This window comes from Nicotiana tomentosiformis, chromosome 4, assembly GCF_000390325.3.
Source record: "Nicotiana tomentosiformis chromosome 4, ASM39032v3, whole genome shotgun sequence".
Taxonomy (NCBI): Eukaryota; Viridiplantae; Streptophyta; class Magnoliopsida; order Solanales; family Solanaceae; genus Nicotiana; species Nicotiana tomentosiformis.
This window is the reverse complement of record NC_090815.1, coordinates 61,905,990-61,928,570: the sequence shown is the minus strand read 5'-3', so window position 1 is coordinate 61,928,570 and position 22,581 is coordinate 61,905,990. Positions and strand designations below refer to the sequence as shown.

Genomic DNA, 22,581 nt, shown 5'->3' with positions numbered 1-22,581 from the left:
CGAGATTTTAAGGCAAGTAAGGTAAAGGTGAACAACGTACGAGATACTCAGGTGCAGAAGGTTGTGAATAATCTATAACTTCAAGATGAAGGGCTAGAAGCATTGGGATTCAGTATCCAGGAATGATAGCGGCATCGTCAGTGGCATATCCTCTAGCCTATGGTTTCTATGTATCGAGAGGTCTAGTTAAAAGAGTAAAGAAGAGTTAGAGATGATCTGATATCTCGCTTGATATTCCAGAATAACACGAGGAAATCTACGGTGCAAGCAAGTTGAAGGAAGGTTGCGAGTAGTATAAATAGATATGTGTAGGTCGCAAGCTAAAGTATGGTAAAGCGACAAGGTTTTAGGAAGGCAGGAGTAAGGATAAGAAAGGGTGACTGAGAAGGTGACGAGAATAGATAAGTCCTCAGGAGTAAGCCCATGAAAACAAGGGAGCTAATGGTCTCTCTAAGTTATAGAAAGCTCAGAATAGCCTGAGTGAACTCAAAGGAGTCTAAGACTAGTAGTATTTAGAAGAGATAGAATGTTGCCCTGGTAGTAGAATGAGGGTGTAATTGTGAGAAATGAAGGATGACGTTTGGGCCTTCGATTGAGTAATGATTTCATGAATTGTACAGGATTAAAATAGCCACGTAAGGTGAATCACATTAGAATGCTATGAAATACGGTTATGGAAGTATAGTATCGCCCCCAGGTGGATCAGGAAAGTCACTTCAGATATTCCTCAATGAGACGTAAGCCCTAGTGACAATGCATTACATAAGAGGTTTCAAGTTATCAGTGGTAGATTATGGATCAACGTTAAGGTGAATCGACAATAGATGGATAAAGTTCCAACGTATGAGAGGAGATAAGGATTCCATCCATTAGATGAACAGTAATAAGGAAGCATTGAAGGATTTGGATTTATTCACAGAACAGTTGCCTATATGGCAAGAAGAGTACTAAAGTATTCGTAAGACATAGGTTATGAAAATGATAAATGCATCAGTCAACATTCGAGGATGAATGTTCCAAAGAGGGGAATGATATTACACCCCATGTTTTCGTATGTGGAAGTACGCCATAAGTAAATTGATATAAGCTTGGAAATGAGATGTTACATCCCGCATTTTCGTACTTTAAAGTTTCGTCGTAAGTTAATCGACTTAAGTTCGGGAATGAGATTATTTTGGGATTATAAGTATTACGCTATTTCAAACAAGTGATAAGTAAATTCGTGAAGGTGAGAAGGTAAGCAAATCAAAGAAGATGAGTTTCGTCGAAGTTTGACATTTTAAGATAAAATATGGTCCGAGCTATAATACCCGGCATTTATGGACTAGTGCCATACAAGGTACCACATGACCATGATAGTAAGGTGTGTTAAAAGTAAGTAGTATTTTAAGTAATTTGAGATAATTCTTGATTATGTGAATAATCGGGTAATTATTAATTTTTGTGGGAGATTAATAATAATTACGATGCTGGTGGTTAATTGTTGGGAATGGATAGACATCACGTGGCAGTCTTGCATCAAGAAATGATGACTCTTAAAGTCATATAAAAGGTGGCATTTTAAGAGATATTTGGGTGGCTAAAGTAGGCCTTACCAAGTGGGGCCCACACCACTATAAAAAGGGACTTTTCTAAATTCATTCATTCATTTTTAGGGAAGATTCATACAGATCTGCTATAGCAACTTCAATAAAATTTCACATGATGTTATACTCTGTAATAGCAACGAGATTTGTAATTCTAAGGAAGTACGGTGCAATCTTTCTCAAGAATATCATACGGATTTTTCTCTACTTTGATCCGCCATTACGTGGTATCGGAATTGATGTATGTTAGAGGGATTGTCAAGAAAATTGGCTTAGGTATGTTAAGGCTATCCCTTCTTTCCTTTTGGCATGATCCAAATGATACAAATGAAACGAGCAAAATACGCAAATTTCATAAATAACTCTATTCATAGAAATACTAGGGGTGTTTATATTCTTGATTCCCCATATGTCTTATTATTCTATCATCTGTTCATGGGTCTCAGAAAATACGTAAGTTGATAAAGTTTATTTCACGATATTAATCAGAGGCATAATGGTCTTATGACGTTCCCAGAAGTTTTATTGACGCCGATCTCATGCATTGCATTCATTTATACATGTATATTGACCCATGACCAGATGGCGTTATATATGCGTATATATGTATATTATATGTATATGAGCTATGGGAAAAGGTTACGGCGTTATATACGCACCACCACCTGATCAGCTGGTATACGTTGATGATTTGCCCACAGTGGCTGAAATGATATGATGGGATGCCCTTAGAGGCTTGATGATGTTATGAACACATATACTTATGCATGGTATGACATTTACACGCATATGCATGACGTTATAAAAATGAAATAATTTACAGAGCTGTGCAGACGTACATGTCGAGTCTTTTACTCCATGTTTCTCTCATGTCTATTATTTACTGATTTTCATTCCTTACATACTCGGTACATTATTTGTATTGACGTCCCTTTTACCTGGGGACATTGTGTTTCATGCCCGCAGGTCCCGATTGACAGGTCGAGAGTCCTAGAAGTAGGCTATCAGCTCAGGAAAGGTGTTGGTGCGCTCTATTTGCTCCGGAGTTGCTTGTTTGGTTAGTATGATTTAGATGTGTATTTTGGTATAGCGGGGCTCTATCCCGACCTTTATGATAATTATGTATTCTTAGAGGCTTGTAAACAGATATCATGTATGTAAAAGATTGTATGGCCTTGTCGGCCTATGTTGAGTGTACGAGTGGTTATTTTGGTCTCATAGGCCCGTATGTCTTATGTGTAAGTTGGTATTTCATGTTGTATTCTACTTATCTCACGGCAGCCTCTCCGGCTCAGTTATCTATGATAGTATAATACAAAAAGATACGTTATGTTGGTACTCGGTTGAGTAAGGTACCAGATGCCCGTCGCGGCCCATCGGTTTGGGTCGTGACACGATGTGTCGTAAGGAAAGACACCACCTTGCTAGGAACATAATCCAAAGTACCCATCCACTCCAGCCACGGTAAGCCTGGCATAGCCAACGTCGCCGTCTTGACATGACAATCAAGAATAGCATGATAGGGCGACAACCAGTCCATGCCCAAAATAACATCAAAATCTACAATAGTGAGCAATAATTGGTCAGCTCTGGTCTCAAAACAACCAAAAATAATTAAACACGATTGATACACACAATCAACAACAATGGAATCTCCCACAGGCATGGACGCATAGACAGGAGAACCCAAAGAATCACGGGATATACCCAAATATGGAGCAAAGTAAGATGATACATAGGAATAAGTGGAGCCTGGATCAAATAAAACTGATGCATCTCTATGACAAACCGAAACAATACCTGTGATAACTGAGTCGGATGCAACCGCCTCCGTCCTAGTCGGAAGAGCATAACATTTGTCTTGGACACCCCCTCTAGGAAGACCTCTACCCGCCCGACCTCTACCTCTAGCTGGATGAGCGGGTGGAGTGGCAACTGGTGCGGTAGCCACGACCTGAGAAGCCTGAGGACCCTGTGGAATACGTGGAGCCTGAGTAGTCTGTGGAGGTGCACCCCTCCTGAGTCTGGGGCAGTCCCTGACCATATAACGAGTGTCACCACACTCAAAACAAGCTCTCGGAGGACATGGCTACTGAGATTGGCTCTGGCCTGGTCGGCTGGACTGACCGCTGAAAGCACCCCGTGCAGAAGGTGCACTAGACAGTGGCGGTGCATAATGGGTAACCTGGGACGTGGGAGTAGTTGGAATAGCATTGGAAGCTGGAAGTGCTAAATGAACAGGACGGCTCACATAGACACTACCATGACGGGCTACAACTGGGGCACGAGGACCACTATATGTGCCAGAATCTCGAGGCCTCTTAGCCTCCCTCTCCTCTCTATCCCGGTCCCACATACTTTCCAAGCCTTCTCTTTTTCCAAACACATCAACCACAATAGAAATAGTATTCTTAAGTTATTTCTACTAATTTTTAGCCATAAAACATCAAGAATTCAACTTCAAAATAGTCCAACAACTACAACACTTCAATATAAAGTTCGACTTACTTCACAAGTTTCCTTTATCAAATCAACTAGATATACATAGATGATCTTAAATACATATAGGAGAAGTTAAACCTTACCTTGGCAGCAAGAATAATCATTCAACTAAGCTTTACTTCAAGCTCAAATAAGCTCTTTACCCTAAAAAATAAAGTAGAGAGATAACTAGGTGAACTTGATCTTCCATGAGAGAAATCACCTTACCAACTTGTGGATTTGGTCTTGAACCCTAGGATAACTTTGAGAGATATCTTGGGGGTGATATTTTGGAGCTCCTTCATGTTGCAATAGAGAGAGGGATTATGAATTATTTTCTAAGTGAAATTGAGATATATCTATGTTTATATGGCCCCACTAATGGGCTTGAGAAGATGGGTCTTGGCCTGCCACAAGACTTGCCCATCTCTATACTTTTTCATTCCCTTTTAATTTGATCCACAAGCTCTAAGTAGGTGATGCACCTGCTTGTCACCTACTTAATCAAGTAGGTGATTCATGTTGGTCCTTTTTTCATTTTGAAACATGTGTCTCATCCTTATTAAATAATTTAGACATGAATCTAGTAGCTCAAGAAAGTAGGACGAAAAGTAAGTTGGTGAAGCAGGCACGTCGGGTAAGTAAACAGCTCATTTTTATTTGTCCAAAATCTCCTTTCTCACGTTTAAGTGCATTCGTCCTCAACCTAGTCGTTTGTATGTTGAACGAAAATACGGGATGTAATATCATTAGATCACTTTATATACTTTCAAAGAGAATCACATTTTCGAGCTTACATCAATTGACTTACGGTGTTTTCACGTACAAAAACATTGGGTGTAACATAAACTTCTGAATTCCAAAACTAATGCCGATTCATATCAAATCAACTCCGATTGACTTCAAATTTTGCAGACAAGTCATAAATGACATGAGGGACCTATTACAACTTCCGAAATCGGAATTCGGCCCTGATATTAATAAAGTCAACTCACGATTAAACTTTCCAATTTTCCAAACCTTCAACTTTCTAACTTTCGCCAATTCACGCCGAAATGACCTACGGACCTCCAAATCAATATCCGGGCACGCTCCTACTGTCTAAAATCATCATACAGAACTATTAGAATCGTTAAAACTCTATTCCAAAGTTGTCTACACCAAAGTCAAACAACGGTCAACTCCTTCAACTTAAGGCTCCAACTTACGGACGATGTGCCCCATTTCACTCTGAAACTTGCCCGAACCAAAGCCAAACACCCCCGACAAATCACATAACCATAATACAACATAGAGGAGGCAATAAATAGGAGATCAGGGCTAAAATACTCAAAATAATTGGTCAGGACATTACATCACCGGTCCCACTTGAGCCAAGCAGACTTGGTAGTTACGGCAAAGTTCCAAGATGATTGGGTATATTTCTTTGCCAAGTCTGAGAGTAAAAGGGTATGTATAAATAAAACCTTACTCTGTTTTGCTAAAAGTAACCCTCTCCACCTTAAGGAGGTTAAAACCTCGCTATTCTTCCAGTCACAATTCTCTTTCACAATGGGAATCCTCTCCGAGTGAATAGAGGAAGGATATTTGTCGACGGCTTTATTTCTGTCGTTGTCGGGGTCATAGGATTCTTTTTGGACCTGGAGATCCTTTTTGAAAGACCATTGAAAAGGGATGATTGTGTTTGTTATGGGAGGTCCAGTTTCAGGTCTTATGGACTTATTTTTCTTAAATGGTCCGCTGCCGATGCAAGTCCCGATGCCGGTAGATGAAAGTAGGGATGAAGTCAAATTAAGGCTATGTTGTTTAGGGGAAAAAGAGGAATTACCAGGGAAATAAATAGCAGAAGACTTGGTGATTAAGGAAGTATGGTATTCGAATTTGAAGGTTTTGCTGATAAAGGGGAGTTGCAGAGAAGTTTTAAGAAGGCTCGATGAAGACGTGTGTAAAAGTTAAAGATGAAATTGGAGAAAAGGGAGAAAGTTTATTGGAGGTTCAGTGTAAAGCCATCATTACTTAGGTAACTGGCGAAGCTGTTAATCGAATCATAGGGCAACACGTGTTCGACTCATTAAATGTTAAGAGACATGCGTCCCTTTTAGTGTCAGCAACTATTCAAGAACTTTTCTGCCAAGAAAAGAGAACGTCTTATATACTTTTCGGACACATCAAGTTGAGTCGCCGAAAAGTAGATGACTATCTGTATTGGGTAAAATTTATAGATTACAGGTGTACGCCTCTCGAGTAGACATGTGGTAGTGAAGACAGGTAGGAGATGAGTCAACTGATGGTTGATACTGGATACAAGCATGTGACTGGTATTACATAAGTTTCGAAGATATCCAGGTTGGGGAAGAGAATTTGAAAGCAAGGTACCGATTGGAGATGGCAATGTTAAAGGAGCAGCCGTTACAGAAAATTATAACATTTATTCTCAAACTTTATGTAACCATCAAGAGGGTTTTTTATTTATCCTTAAGAGGAGCATGATTTTAGAATCTTGTCTCTACAAATTTAACTATAAATAGTGATATTTGTACTCGTTGAAGGACACAAAATACTTGTATTGCAAAAACTTTATATTATTGTTATTAAGGTTTGCCAATTGTCTTAGTTCTAGTGAGATCAATCTGAAACTCGGGCTTGTTCTTTCTTCAATTATCTTTATTTTATTCCTTTTGTGTTGTGTTATTTTATTTTATCAGATCAATATAATTCACGTGTTTATAAACTACGTTAATAATTTAATTATACTTATTTGTGGGTAAACAAATTTACATTTGAAACTTAATCTTATCTACTAAAAGGGGAGAGATAAGAGTGTGTTTGGTATGAAAGAAACTATTTTCCATGAAAAATATTTTCTTAAAAAATATTTTCCTAGAAAATGAATAGTTTTATCACTTATTTTTCCTTGTTTGATTGGTGAGTAAAAATCTTTTTCCAGAAAATATTTTTTAGTGTTTGGTTAGAGAGTATAAAATATTTTTATGCTACTCTCGTGACCCTCCTTTCCCTAAATCCCCATGTTTCCTATGCTCTCCTCCCTCCACCCCCACCCCCACCCCCTCCCCCCCCCAAACCCCCAAAAACTGACGTTTTCATAACTCTATTTTCTTGAAGAGTTTATTTATTCTTTTAAAGGTTCACCCAAACCCAAAAGAACTGAAGTAGTGCTTTACTCTTTCCGCAAAAATAAAGTTGAAATTGGTGCTCTATAACTAAAAATAAAATACTTTTTTTGGTTAAAAAAGGAAAGTACTCTTTCTACAACATGATAAGTAAGTACTCATTTTGTTGAAACGAAAGAACGTTGAAATAGGGTAGGGTGGGCGGGGGTGTGTGGGTTGGTGGGGTGGGGGAGAGGTGGGTAGGGGGTGTGTGGGGATTGGTGGGGATGGGAAATAGGGCGAGGAACGTTGAAAATGAGTTTTGGAAAATGTTTTCCCTTCTTCTGATAGGGAAAATAATTTTCTCTAATTGGAAGAAAATAAATTCATGAGAAGAATATTTTCCAAAACATTTAAGCCAACCAAACATGACAAAATTGAAAAATATTTTCAGTACTAAATACACCCAAGAAGTCCTATTCTATTCCAAATACTGTTGTCATCTAACAAATGGACATAGTTGATTGGTTTGAGAAGCAGATTCGGGTTTATGGAAAAAGGAAAAACAAAAAAAAAATACGTGTATTAGCATGCAATAATCTATTGACTGTGCTTATATATTTGTAATATATAGTGAGGTGATACAGAAAATTAGCATGAAACTGAAACAATGGATATTAAAAATAAAGAATCATAACAATCAACACAGAAATCTATTATTCCAGTCGGTCACTCACCGTATATACCTAATTCATCAATTTTTTGTTCCCTTTCTCCTTTCCTAGTAACTCACCTTTTCATTTCATACTTGTCAATACAACCTGCTCTTTATATTACTGAAAATTTAAAAAAAAAAAAAAAAGACAAAAGGAGGAAAACAAACATTAAGAGCCAAAGAAAGTATTTAGTATTTCTTGTGAGAAGGATCACGTACGCCCGGAAAGTTTGACTTGTAGTCCATATTTGAGATACATAGTCAAAGCCATTTTGGGCGTAACAGGATGACCTTCGACTACCTTGACATTGTAACGGTAGAGGATGGATGCAGCGACGAATTTCATCTGATAGTAAGCGAAATCTTTGCCTAAGCAAAGGCGAGGTCCTCCATTGAATGCTGTGAAGCGATATGCGGATTCGCTCATGTACCGGCCATCTCTCAGCCACCTCTCTGGTTTGTATTCTCTGCAATCTTTCCCCCATATCCCTTCCATTCTTCCCATTGTATAGATTGCATACACTACCTTTGTTCCCTTCTTCAATACTGTCCCGTCTGGGAAAACGTCGTCTTCAACAACCTAGATAACAAACCAAACAATTGATCGATGAGCAAAAGATGATGAAGAATGGATATGCCAGTTCGGAAGAAAGGTGGGAAACTTTTACCTCTTTGTGATCAACTGGAACAGAAGGATACAATCTGAGAGCTTCTGAAAGAGCAGCTTGTAGATATTCCATTTGCTTGATCTCTTTGGGCTTGAAAATCAAAGGACTTTCCTTAATTGCATCCTCTCTTTCATTCAAAATCTTACAAATCTCAGCCAAAATTCTTTCTTCAACCTCCGGATTACGATTCAAGAGCCAGAAAAACCAGCTTAATGCAACTGAAGAAGTGTCTCTTCCAGCTAGAATGAAGTTCACACAAATATCTCTCAAGATCTTACCCGAAAATGGCCTTCCTTGTTCATCTCTTAGCCCCATGAACACTGTTAAAAGATCCGATCTTTTTTTGCTATCTTCTGATGATGCTAAAGAAAGCTCTTTCTTTCTAGTTTTGATAACTTCGTCAGCAAATTCATCCACTTTCTTCAATGAATGCTTCAACGTCCTCTCTGTTCCTAACCCAAGGCACCTCATGGTTTTCCAGACAAGCGTGGGAGTGACAAACCGGAGAATGGTTGCCTCGGTTGCTGACTCGAAAGCATTGGCGAATGGAATTTCAGGTAAGCCAGGGTGGAGACACCCCGGATCAACCCCGAAAGCAATCATGCAGACGTTATCGAATGTGAGCCTAAGGAGAACATCTTGAAGATCAATGGGGATTAATTGCTTGATTGAATCTTCCAAAACAGGTAAGAGCCTAGAATGAACAAGCTCCAGCAATGAATCAGTAGTCATGTTCCTAAAGTTAGCAGAATGGAACTCAATGCTTGCTGTTTTCCTCTGTTTCTGCCAAATCTCATCATCTGCACTGAATATTCCATCTCCAAGGAGGTCCCTAACAGTGCTTCTAAAGTAGTCACCTTTAGGGAAATTTGAGAACTTTGTCTTGAGAAGATACTCAATATTCCGGGGATCGGATGTCACCACACAGTTGAGGTTGGTGAGCCATGGACCTCGGAACGTAAACGTCCCATTCATCCGGCAAAGAACATCAGAAATCCACTCATACATGTCTTTCCGTAGCCCTAAAATCAAAGAAGGCAACATCCCTACTAATGGCCAATTTGGTAATCCTTGTTTCTTCCCCTGCCTTAAAGAATGTATAGAAATGAAAACAACTAAGGCTAGGAATATTTCCATCATTTGTATATCTGGCAAGAGAAACAAACTTGTCGAGAGACCGTTCGGGTTGAAATATGCAAAGAAGGATGTGGAGGATGAAGAAGTCATGTTAATGGTGTTCAACGAATTCATGATGTTTAGATGATAGGAAATGTTGTAGCTATGCATGGAGTGGTTGTTTTTGTGTGATTCTACTGCTAGAAATATAGTTGTTATAAGGGAAAGTTTTTTAGGAGGTGTATAGTTGTGTTTTCTTGGCGTGCTTAAGTTTGTACAACCAGCAGTTTTGATTTGGTGAGCTGAAAATGGAATAGAGGCTTTCTAATATATCTTCACAATATTTGGGTCTCAACTATTTGGTGCTTGGTCCTTGATTTCAATCACTTTTCTTGTAAAACAGGGTTTTGATCAAAAATCAATTTTTGGAAAGAGTGGAAATAAAGACATGTCTTATTAAAGCTTATGGGGTTGACCATACTTGGAAGCTTTTTGCTATAGAGTGGGTGAGACAGTTAACCTAAGTACAAAAAAAATTTGAGTCTGTCACACACGTTTTGCAGAGCCATTATTTGTCCTTTCAATTCGTTTAGGGGGTTTTGTACTAATGTGCATACTAAAATTTCAGGTGTGTGGTTTAGCTACAAAAACTTTTGGTTTCGTGTTTACCCTTTTAAACTGGTGACACGTCTAAACTATTCCTTTTTGGTTAGTTTCTGGGCAATTGTCCACGTGTGTAGCTGAGCTGCCTGATTCGGGTCAGCCATTAACCTGCGGCAGGTTTGTTATGAACCGGACCCCTACCCTTTTTTTTAATTTAAATTATTTCATTCTTTACTTCCGTTAAAATCTTTCTTTTAATTCTATTACATGGAAAAAAGAGGAATGTAGATGAGTTGGCGCATCTCTTTGGCCAAGGAACTTATTTATCTATTTTCTTCTTTTTTTGGCTTGTATCCCTTTTTTCATATTTATATGCTATTTTTCTTATACAATATAATCTCCACCCATTAATGAAATAACGGTCCCAACAATGGCTGTCACCGACCATTACAACCTTCCCTTTTCCACAATTATGGACCATTACAACCATATGGTAATGGTTATATATGTTAAGAATGATGAAGTGAAAGATGTAGATCCATATAGATGATAATCTGATAATGAAGAAACTCGAAGAACAAGTGAAGATCGATGGCAGGTGTCTCCTTTTTTCTTCAAGAGTTTTTTTTTGAATTTACGAGTTAATGGTAAGTTTATTTATTTATTAGTTTGCGATACCATTATTTATCTATTACTTTGATGATGTTGTGGTTAGCTAGTGTCACGCCCCGAACCTGGGGGGCAAGATCGGCACTCGGTGCCTCACCTATCCTTGTGTACCAACTTGCGACTAAGGGACTCTGAACATATAATGTCATATTTTGGCCATGGACCACATTGCAAGACAATTACGAATGCTGACTAAACATCAATATAAAGCTGGGCCGACAAGGCCGTCATAACTACTACGGCTGGCAAACCAACAAAATATGCATAAAAGGCCTACAAGCCCAACATACTACACTAATTGACAGGATATGTCTACAAGCCTCTACTGATGGATATACTGTGAACTGACAGGGCCCCGACTTACTCATAACATATATACATATATACACAAGGTGTACAGAAATCTCTAGTCCCGGCAACTCCGAAGGGCATAGAGCTTACCGATCAAGCTAAACTCGGGCAACACCTAATGGAGAGGTCTACCTGTCTGTCTGTCTGAACCTGCACGCATGAAATACAGCGCCCCCAGAAGAGGGACGTCAGTACGAAATAATGTACCGAGTATGTAAGGCAATGTACTGAAAGCTGAAACTGAACTGATAATATAATAACTGAAAGTAGCTGGGAGTCAAAGATAATCTGAAGATATGCTCACCTGCTGATACTGACTCAACTTTCTCAATATAGTAAGTAAAATAGTTATTTGTCCTTATAACCTCGGTATATATATATAACTGCTCTGCCATAGTAGGCTCGCTCATAGGCGCTCGGCCATACTAGGCTTTGTATATCGGTCATGCTGGGCTCGCTCATAGGCGTCCGACCACAGTAGGCTCGGTATATATCTTACCATCTGATCAGAGGTTTCCCAATAGGGGCCTGCCCATCGATTATAGCTCGATGGTAATGAAAATACTATAATACTGTATATATAGGCTCTCTGCTCTCTTGACTAGAAGAAGACAATACTCAATTAAATATGATGTCCTGATAAGGAGAATACTGTAATTTATGAGACTAGGAAAATATACATAAATTCGGGAGTATGAACTTCTCTTTATGCCTCGTTATCAAACACATGTAATTACGAGATCATGCCAAAATGAAGGAAGGGCTTAGCCTTAACAAACCTGGAGTAGGAAAAAATCCGTATGGTATTCTTGGAAAAGGTTGCATCGTACTCCCTTAGAATCGCAAAATCTCACGTTGCTAAGGTGCTAAGAAATCTGGTTGGAATTTTTGTTTTAAGAAATCTTGTTGAAATCTCGTTGATTTGAGGTTGCTAACGTTGGAATCCTTGTAGGAATTGGTTTAAGATGTTATGAATTCTCTTTATATATTCTTAACGTCCGTTTTGTAATCTTTGCAATAGGAAAACATTATAAGATTACTTACTTGAATATCTAAAGTCCAAATGAAGCCAAAATGCCAATCTTTTATTTCTTTACACGTAGAGGGATGTAGTGTCTTGTATTTAACACTTTAGTTTGCCACCTTTCAACTAGATTTATGAGTCACTTAATTTGAAGGGGAGGCTGCCACATAATGCAATTTTAATCCTTATCCAATATATCCCTAATTAATTAGGTAATATCCCATTACCCAATAATTAAATAATTACCCACATAATTAAGAATTATCTCAACTTACTTAAAATACTACTCACTTTTAACATACTTTGTACACCTTACTATCATTGTCATGTAGTATCTTTTATGGCACTGGTCCATAAATACCGGGTATTATCGCTCGGACCGTATTTTATCCCAAATCAACAACCTTCAATAAATCTCATTTTCTTTGATTTATTTACCCTTTATCTTTCACGGCGCTTACTTATTGCTTGTTATAAATAACATAAATGTTTATAATCTCAAGAAAATCTCATCCCCGAGTCTACGTCAATTTATTTGTGGCGTACTTTTATGTACAAAAATATGGGGTGTAACATCATTTCCCCCTTTGGAACATTCGTCCTCGAATGTTGACTGATGCACTTATCATTCTCATAACCCATAGCTCTTGCGAATACTTTTGTACTTCTCTTGCCATCTAGCCAATTGTTCTGTGAATGAATCCCAAAGGCCAAGGCATCCCCCCCTTTAGGCCTCTTTCTCACACCATGACTTGTAATCAGAATCCTTCCAATCTCGTAACTGTTGCTACCTTCTATCATACAGCCTGTATGACTCTATCCTTGTAAGTACGCCTATGCGATCTTCTCTCCTTTTTCCTCCAGCTTTTAGCCAATCTTTAGGCCTCACTTTGTGAACATATACCGAGCTTGATAAGATGTCCCTCTGGAAATCTATAAGTATACTGAAGTTCTTTTATCGTTACTTTGTCGAACTTACAAATATTGCTTTATCTTATTTCATAGACATGGCTATCCATCCGCATGATATTACTGCATCTAGGTAGGTCATACTGTACCATAACTCTTACTTTGATTTATCATTGGTGAGGTCTGCTACCAAACTCCATGTTACTTTCGTTGCTTATCCTATATGTATAAATCTAAGTCCTTTAATGCTTCCTCATTACTATTCATCTTAAGAATGACGGCCTAATCTCACATCATACTTTGTGACTTTTGTCCATCCATTGTTGATTCACCTCAATATTGATCTACCATATACCACTGATAACTTGAAACCTCTTACATAATCACTAGGGCTCACGTTGCATCGTGGAATATTTGAAGTGATTTTCTTGATCCACCTAAGGGTGATACGATACTATACTTTCATAACCATATTTCATAGCATCCCAATGTGATTTAGGTATTTTAATCCTGTACAATTCATGAAATTGTTACTCAATCAAAGCCCTAAATGTCATCCTTCATCTATCATAATTACACCCTCATTCTACTACCAGGGTAGCATTCCATCTATTCTAAATACTAATAGTCTTATACTCCTTTGAGCTCATTCAGGCTATAATGATCTTTCTATAACTTAGAGAACCCATTATCTCTCTTGTTTTCATGGGCTTAATCCTGAGGACTTATCCATTTTTGTTACCTTCTCATTCGCTTCTTTTTTTTGTTTTCTTTACTCCTGTCTTCCTAAACCTTGTCGCTTTACCATACTTTAGCTTACGACAACACATATCTATTTATATTACTCGCAACCTTCCTTCAACTTGCTTGCACCATAGATTTTCTTGTGTTATTCTGGAACACCAAGCGAGATATCACATCGTCTTTAACTCTTCTTTACTTTCTTAACTAGACCTCTTGATACCTAGAAACCATAGGCTGGAAAATATGCCACTGACGACGCCGCTATCATTCCTGGATACTGAATCCCAGTGCTTCTAGCCTTCTATCCGAGGTATGGACTATTCACCATCTTCTACATTTGAGTATCTCGTATGTTGTTTACCTTTACCTTTCTTACCTTAAAATCTCGCATCACATCTTCTATCTCAACTTGATGCTCTATTATAATACTTGCACCTCTGGTGCATATACAAACCGGTGGGGGCTTCATACTGACTTCTTACGAGGCTCGTACTTTTCTAACTGGATTTATCGTAGAGCCGTTATAGAATATGATTGTTGTGTTATCTCTCTTGTACCTCTGATATTAAGAGTGATTCTGCAATGTTCTTAATCATGATATCTATAATATTTTGGGTCCAATAATCAGACTCGTGATTTACTTGGTTGACGTAACTCTTTAGTTTCCTCTTCCTTCTGATCAGCCTTTATGTAGGCTTAAGCTATCTTCCGATCTGCGGCTCCTGGTATTAGTGATTACTTTAGCCTTTCTTGGGCGCTATGGAATATCCATGATACGATCCTTTAACAATTCAATCCTTTGTCTATGACCCGGGCTCAATTCTTCCTTCTAACTTATACCGGAACCTTCTACGGTTGTATGATTGTCAACATATATGTTGCATGAATAATACTCCGAAATCTTAAGTGCTTTCATGATGTAACTAGCTCTGGATTATTGATCGAATAATTTCGTTCCATCTTAGCTTTATTTAAACATATGCAATTACTTTTTCTGGTCTTTCTGGTCTTTCTGCCCCCTTGTTGCGTGCATACTTAGCTTATCTTAGTTCCCACAATTGATAGAATTTTTGTGCAACTCATATGGTCTCGAATATTACCTTCGAGTTTTCTCCCCGTTCATTAGCCACGGTAGGTGCCACTTTCTTTTGGAGTGCATACAATTTTGTAGTGAGACTGTTTTTTTTTTTCATGACCATTTTTCCTTCGAGTTACTATGTTTAGGTTGAAGCCTTCTTCCTTATTTCCTTAGCTAGTCTTTCATTGTAGAACTTAGGGGAGACCATCTGACTCCTGTAAAGCTGCGAGCTTAATACATCGTATACTCGACGGAATTTTTGATGTTCGTACTCACCTATAATTGTCCTTAGCTACTTACCTCCACACTCATGTGCTCATACAATTGCTTCTGATGTTTTGACTGTCTTCCCGGTGGGGCTTTCTTTTAATTCCATAACACTTATACGGTACCTTCAACTAACCCAACTCCTATCAGAATATTTCTCAAGTATTATAATGATATTACTGCGAGGCTGAATTCACTCTATTGGGTTTTAGTATGTTTATCTTGCACGATCTGTTGATTCGTCTGTAACCTCCTGTCTAGCCATAACTAAGCTCTTCCTGAATCAACTACCAACTACTCGTTGGCCCATTCTCATATCAATATTTCGCGTAATCTTTCTTGAGTTATTTTCTTGTCTTAACTTACGTCCCGCACTGGCTCCTTACCATTCAATAATATCTCGGGCAGGAACCCTTACTTCCTTTCTTTGACGTCGTGTTTGCATAATGCTCTGGAATCGTAGCATATCTGTAGGATTTGTATAAGTTCAATCTTATCCCTTTCTCATTTTTTATCGCATTCTTCCTTTACCATTCCATAGTTACTAGAACCACTTAATTCTAACTTAATGCCACATCACTCCATATTCCCCCCTTTAGGGGAGTACTAAGATTTAGTGCTACAATGATCTACGTATAGATGTTTTACCTCTTTGTCTTTGGCGTCTTTTCACATTGTCGATGACCCTTACTCGCCTTGCGGTAATTCTTTTGTACCAAGGATAACAAATTTCCTTACTCGTGAGGATAACACTTAGTGTAACTGGCACATATAGTCCCTTAAGCTTAACTTTTCTCACATTGCTTGCTTTAGAGAAACGTCTTCCTGAATGAACATTCTCTAAATTTCTCATGAATCTTCTTCTGTTGTCCATTCTATTATTGCCGAAACGCAATCTGAAATTCTCATGATGTCGACCATTATCAAACCACTCAGTCCCCAATTCATGTTTAGTTTATCTTGTTCAACAATCCATACTGATTTCGATTACTCTGGGGTCTAACTTTTCCTTCTGGTAATCACATTATAGTCATGAATTTATTTCTCGAAATAAGAATGTGAGTTTATGACCTATACTCTTTTGTTGCCTCAAGGTCTGTCACCTCTCGTCTTTTCCTTCCCTTGACTACAGATTCTATAATACTCTACCGTTGTCATCCATGTATTATATCTTACTCATAATGCTTCATTATTTCTCTTCTTATTTTTCGCTAACATTTATGTCCATCACTTTATTTCAAAAACATCAACATGACATTCTTTTGCTTTTAGCTCCCCTTGCTCCATCCACTGGCTCTTCGGGTTGCCTAACATTCTTTCTCTACTAGGGACGGGAGCCATACTAAGGTAATATTTATCCCTTCAAGGCTTCCAGTGCCTATCTTTGTAGTACTCATATCTAGCTGCACTATTTTAGAGTACACCATCTGGGTGTCTCACAAGGAGATCTATTAGCACATTTGCAATAACCTTCGAAAATGTCAATTAATGCAAATAGTTTATCCACCATTTTGGGTCACTCTAACCCCAGTCGGATCGTGATATCCGTCGCTTGCTTCTTTTATTTGTTGAAACTTATATTTACCTTCTGAATCTCTCATTGCCTTACACCATAGGGGTGGATAGATATTCCTGCCTTAAGGCTCCTTATCAAAAGGCTTCAGCGTCTTAGTACACGCATGATCTACTGAAGATCTTACATTTACTCATCATAAGCATTATGCAAAATCGAGTTCCTCTGACTTAAAACTTCTATAGCCACATTCAACCTCTTACCAACTATCTATCTGGATGTAGGTATTGTCTTATTACGAATAACATAGAGTTTAGGAATTTGAATTCTTACAACTGAGCTCTACCACACGATCTAGAGTAAGAAGAAAGAGCGACAGTCCTAAATGTCATGTAGCCTCCTGCTTATAAGTGTGGTGCACTACACACCCATAAATAAGACTCTACTAGACACGACTTGTAGACTCCCTAGGACAGAGCTGCTCTAATACCACTTTTGTCATGCCCCGAACCTGGGGGGCGAGACCGACACTCGGTGCCTCACCTATCCTTGCGTACCAACTTGCGACTAAGGGACTCTGAACATATAATATCATACTTTGGCCATGGGCCACATTGCAAGACTATTACGAATGCTGACTAAACATCAATATAAAGCTGGGCCGACAAGGCCGTCATAACTACTACGGCTGGCAAACCAACAAAATATACATAAAAGGCCTATAAGCCCAACATACTACACTAACTAACAGGATATGTCTACAAGCCTCTACTGATGGATATACTATGATCGGAACAGGGCCCGGACTTACTCATAACATATATACATATATACACAAGATGTACATAAAGATCTAGACCCGGCAACTCCGAAGGGCATGGAGCTTACCGATCAAGCTGAACTCGGGCAACACCTAAAGGAGAGGTCTACCTGTCTGTCTGTCCGAACCTGCACGCATGAAATGCAGCGCCCCCAGAAGAGGGACGTCACTACAAAATAATGTACCGAGTATGTAAGGCAATATACTGAAAGCTGAAACTGAACTGATAATATAATAACTGAAAGTAGCTGGGAGTCAAAGATAATCTGAAGATATGCTCACCTGCTGATACTGACTCAACTCTCTCAATATAGTAAGTAAAATAGTTGTCTGTACTTATAAGGCTTTGTATATATATAACTGCTCTGCCGTAGTAGGCTCGCTCATAGGCGCTCGGCCATACTAGGATCTGTATCTCGGCCATGTTGGGCTCGCTCATAGGCAATCAGCCACAGTAGGCTCGGTATATAACTTACCATCTGATCAGAGGTTGCCCAATAGGGGCCTGCCCATCGATTATATCTCGATGGCAATGAAAATACTGTAATAATGTATATATAGGCTCTATGCTCTCTTGACTAGAAGAAGACAATACTTAATTAAATATGATGTCATGATAAGGAGAATACTGTAATTTATGAGACTATGATAATGTATATAAATTTGGGAGTATGAAATTCTCTTTATGCCTCGTTATCAAACACATGTAATTACGAGATCATGCCAAAATGAAGGAAGAGCTTAGCCTTAACATACCTGGAGTAGGAAAAAATTCATATGATATTCTTGGAAAAAGTTGCACCGTACTCCCTTAGAATCACAAAATCTCTCGTTGCTAAGGTGCTAAGAAATCTCGTTGGAATTTTTGTTTCAAGAAATCTTGTTGAAATCTCGTTGGTTTGAGGTTGCTAACGTCGGAATCCTTGTAGTAATTGGTTGAAGATGTTATGAATTCTCTTTATATATTCTTAATGTCTGTTTTGTAATCTTTGCAATAGGAAAATATTATAAGATTACTTACTTGAATATCTAAAGTCCAAATGAAGCCAAAATGCTAATCTTTTATGTCTTTACATGTAAAGGGATGTATTGTCTTGTATTTAACACTTTAGTTTGCTACCTTTCAACTAGATTTATGAGTCACTTAATTTGAAGGGGGGGCTGCCACATAATGCAATTTTAATCCTTATCCAATATATCCCTAATTAATTAGGTAATATCCCATTACCCAATAATTAACCAATTACCCATATAATTAAGAATTATCTCAACTTACTTAAAATACTACTCACTTTTAATATACTTTGTACACCTTACTATCATGGTCATGTAGTATCCTTTATGGCACTGGTCCATAAATACCGAGTATTATCGCTCAGACCGTATTTTATCCCAAATCAACAACCTTCAATGAAACTCATTTTCTTTGATTTATTTACCCTTTATCTTTCACGACGCTTACTTATTGCTTGTTATAAATAGCATAAATGCTTATAATCTCAAGAAAATCTCATCCCGGAGTCTACGTCATTTTATTTATGGCGTACTTTCACGTACGAAAATATGGGGTGTAACAGCTAGCTTTGAAGTCTAGCAGATATGGATATTACATTCCAATCTCTCAAGGTTAATTTTTTGCTCTTTTATTTCTTTCATTTATTTTTTGGTATTTTTTTAGTTATATGTTATATTAAACTTTTTTTTCCCTGATTTAAAATACTAATGTGCCTATGTTATAGTTAATCGTCAAAAAATTGCCTCACGAAATGTGGGGGTAATAATAAATGCATAAACAAACCCGATATCAATAATCATGTTAGTGTCTATATGTGTTGCTAAATTCATATGAATGATTAAAAAGTTCAAGATTTACCTCTGACTCTGTCGATTTACAAGATCAATCCCACTTTTCTCACCCTTGTCTTCGGTCATTGTTATGTATTAGGTGCCATTTACTTTTGGTTGTTGTGGCTGCTGAAGCTGAAGCTGACCTAAACTGGCCGGATAACCACGGTGATAGATCTACATCGAAGATGCACTAATAGGAGCTGATGGTGCACTATAGGCTGGCTGCCCAGAATGAGATACATAAGGACCACGACTCCCCGAAACACTGTGAGATACCTGAAGCGCTGACTGAAATGGCCTGGGGGATGGGTTCTACCAAAAGTACCCCTACCTCCAGATAAGGCACCACTGAAACTACCGGAATGACAAGGCCTCTTATCGGACACCGGCCCCCTCTCCTCGCCACGAACCATCTTGATCCGTCTAGCAATATCTACGGCCCTCTAGAAAGAAATATCATCTCCAGTCTCCTTGGCCATCTGTAGCCTGATAGTGAAAGTGATCCCATCAATGAATATCCTCACTCTCTCCCTCTCAGTAGGGAGTAAAACAATGGCGTGGTGAGGTAGGTCCACAAATCGAGTCTCGTACTAGGTAACGGTCATACCACCCTGCCGAAGACACTCAAACTGCCTGCGATAATTGACGAGCAAAAAACACCACTTTAATTATGCCCGCTTGTCAAAGATAGTATAGTATAATATCGTATCCACAGGGATTGGAGTTAAACAGTATTATCTTAGTTTGTAGCTAGATTGCTATCCAAGATGATCAACAATTTAGATTCCTGTGATTAAAACTACAATTAACTAAGAATCTAAAGTTGTTGACTAATGACAATCGCAACTAAGGTAAGCAAGGAAGTTATCAGTGGGAGAAAGTAGGGGTTGATTGGATAGGAGCAAGATAATTGTTTGGGATCTAACTCTAGTTAATTCACTTCTAATGTTTAAGTGATTCTCTCGAATTCACTCAATTATTAGTTTAAACGTTTAGTAGAAACTCCTCTCTCGATTAAGTCTCAACCTTACAAGATGAACCAATTTAAGCACGTGAAGATATGCAAGAATGCGTAGTGGATTGGTCTTTAGGAGAATCTCTCTCGATTATCCTCCTAATTAGGTTTAATCAACAATTCAACTAGTCTCTTCCGATTACTAAGAAGAATTAATGAACTCAACCAACAAGATAATGCAAAGATATCACAAGTTATGCCTCTCTCGATTACATGAATATGTGAATATAGATGCAACAACTAAATCATCCAAAACAATTAAATACATAAAAACTAGAGTAATAATCTACAAACAAATATCAATACACAAATCCATCAAACCCTAAAGAGAACTACTCCATAGATATGGAGTAATTCATCAGAAATATAAAGAAAAAAAATAAAACGATCCAAACTCTTGTCTTGAGTGAGGATTAAATGATGAATCCCTTGTGCTTTCGCTTCTCCACCTTCTCTCTAGACTCCTTAGGTCTTAGATGTGTCAAAAAGTCCATAAAATAATATTTTTACATGTATTTATACTAAGTAGGTTCGGGCCCAGACGAAAATACCTTTTCCTGCGCGAACTGGGATAATAACTCTGTAAATATTGCACAGGCATGTCGCATGGGGTGGCGCGCCATGCGGGGCAGTTGTGGGAAACTTCAGAGAGCTTGTTCTGACAGACTTCAGGAAAATTGGGCAGCCGCGGTGCGCCACGCGCCGCCCCATACGCGAGGGCTTTTGGATTTTCTCTGAGTATAGATATTTCTTGCTTTTTAGTTATCCCGACGTGTTTCTCGACCCCCGAACGAGCAAGGTATAGTAAAACTGCATGGATCTCCATACTTTTATGGGCGTTTATATTGCAAGATTTCACTGCAATGCTCTGTGAGCTTGACTACTGATGTTTCTTCTATCTTTCTCTTCTTTGTGAGGATTTCCTTCAAGAATTTGGCATAAGCTGGAATATGTGAAAGCACTTCTCTGAATGGCAAGTTTACATTAACCTGTCTCCGTATATCTAGAAATTTCTCAAATTGCTTGTCCATCTTTTCTCTATATAGCATTTGGGGAAAAGGTAGATCAGGCATATGCTCGCTATGATTAGATTCCTCCCTTCTTGAATTATCTTCCTTCTTTTTTTTCCTCAATTCCCTTTTTGCATTTTTTCTTCTTATCAACTTCATTTGTCAGTTGCTCCCCACTTTCTTTTTTAGGTACCACCTCTTTTTGGATAGGGGTGGGCTCTTTCACTACTTGTCCACTTCTCATAGTTACAGCATTTACCATTTCCTTGGGGATTATTTCGGTTTCAGCTGGCAAAGAACCTGGGATCCTTTCAGACAATATGGTGGCAATTTGTCCCACTTGTTTCTCTAAGTTTCGCAGCCCTTTGCCCAGTTCTTTGATAGCTGCACCATGAGCATCTAACCTTTCATCTGTCTTGACAATAAAGGACTTTATCAGATCTTCTAGCCCAAACTGATTGGATTGTTGAGGTTGAAACTGCTGCCTTTACTGATTTTGGAAGCCTGGAGCTCCTTGTCCCTGGACTCTGGAGTTGTTTTGTTTCTATGCATTTGCAGTACCCCTAGGTAAACTCCATGAAAAATCGGGGTGCTTCTGACCCATTGCATTGAAGTTATAATTCCCCACAACATTTACTTCCTTAGTTGAGGCCTGACACTCATGAGTTGGGTGTCCTCTTCTACATATATCACAAACTGTGTGATTCTCATTTTGTATTGAAGCTAAGGTCAGCTTCCTTATCTCATTCTCCAGTTTCCTGTAAACAGACAAAGGCATTAAATTAATTGAGGCACCAGAATCACACAAAGACTTATCAAAATTAAGAGTACCTAACGAGCAAGGTATAGTAAAACTGCCTGGATCTCCACACTTTTGTGGGCGTTTATATTGCAAGATTTCACTGCAATGCTCTGTGATCTTGACTACTGATGTTTCTTCTATCTTTCTCTTCTTTGTGAGGATTTCCTTCAAGAATTTGGCATAAGCTGGAATTTGTGAAAGCACTTCTGTGAATGGCAAGTTTACATTAACCTGTCTCCGCATATCTAGAAA

The 22,581-nt window shown here is 38.5% G+C and overlaps 2 protein-coding genes across 2 annotated transcripts; both read right to left on the bottom strand.

Annotated features, from left to right (window-relative positions):
* Positions 1–2,913: 2,913 nt before the first annotated feature.
* LOC138909787 (uncharacterized) lies at positions 2,914–3,630 on the bottom strand. Its single transcript, XM_070201002.1, has one exon. It carries the CDS (start codon positions 3,628–3,630, stop codon positions 2,914–2,916), a length of 717 nt encoding a protein of 238 aa, XP_070057103.1.
* Positions 3,631–7,871: 4,241 nt separating this feature from the next.
* On the bottom strand, positions 7,872–10,038 carry LOC104121112 (cytochrome P450 86B1). Its single transcript, XM_009633005.4, has 2 exons — positions 8,561–10,038; positions 7,872–8,472 (listed from the first exon to the last, which is right to left on the bottom strand). Exons 1-2 carry the CDS (start codon positions 9,845–9,847, stop codon positions 8,104–8,106), a joined length of 1,656 nt encoding a protein of 551 aa, XP_009631300.1. The 5' UTR covers positions 9,848–10,038; the 3' UTR covers positions 7,872–8,103.
* Positions 10,039–22,581: the final 12,543 nt, after the last annotated feature.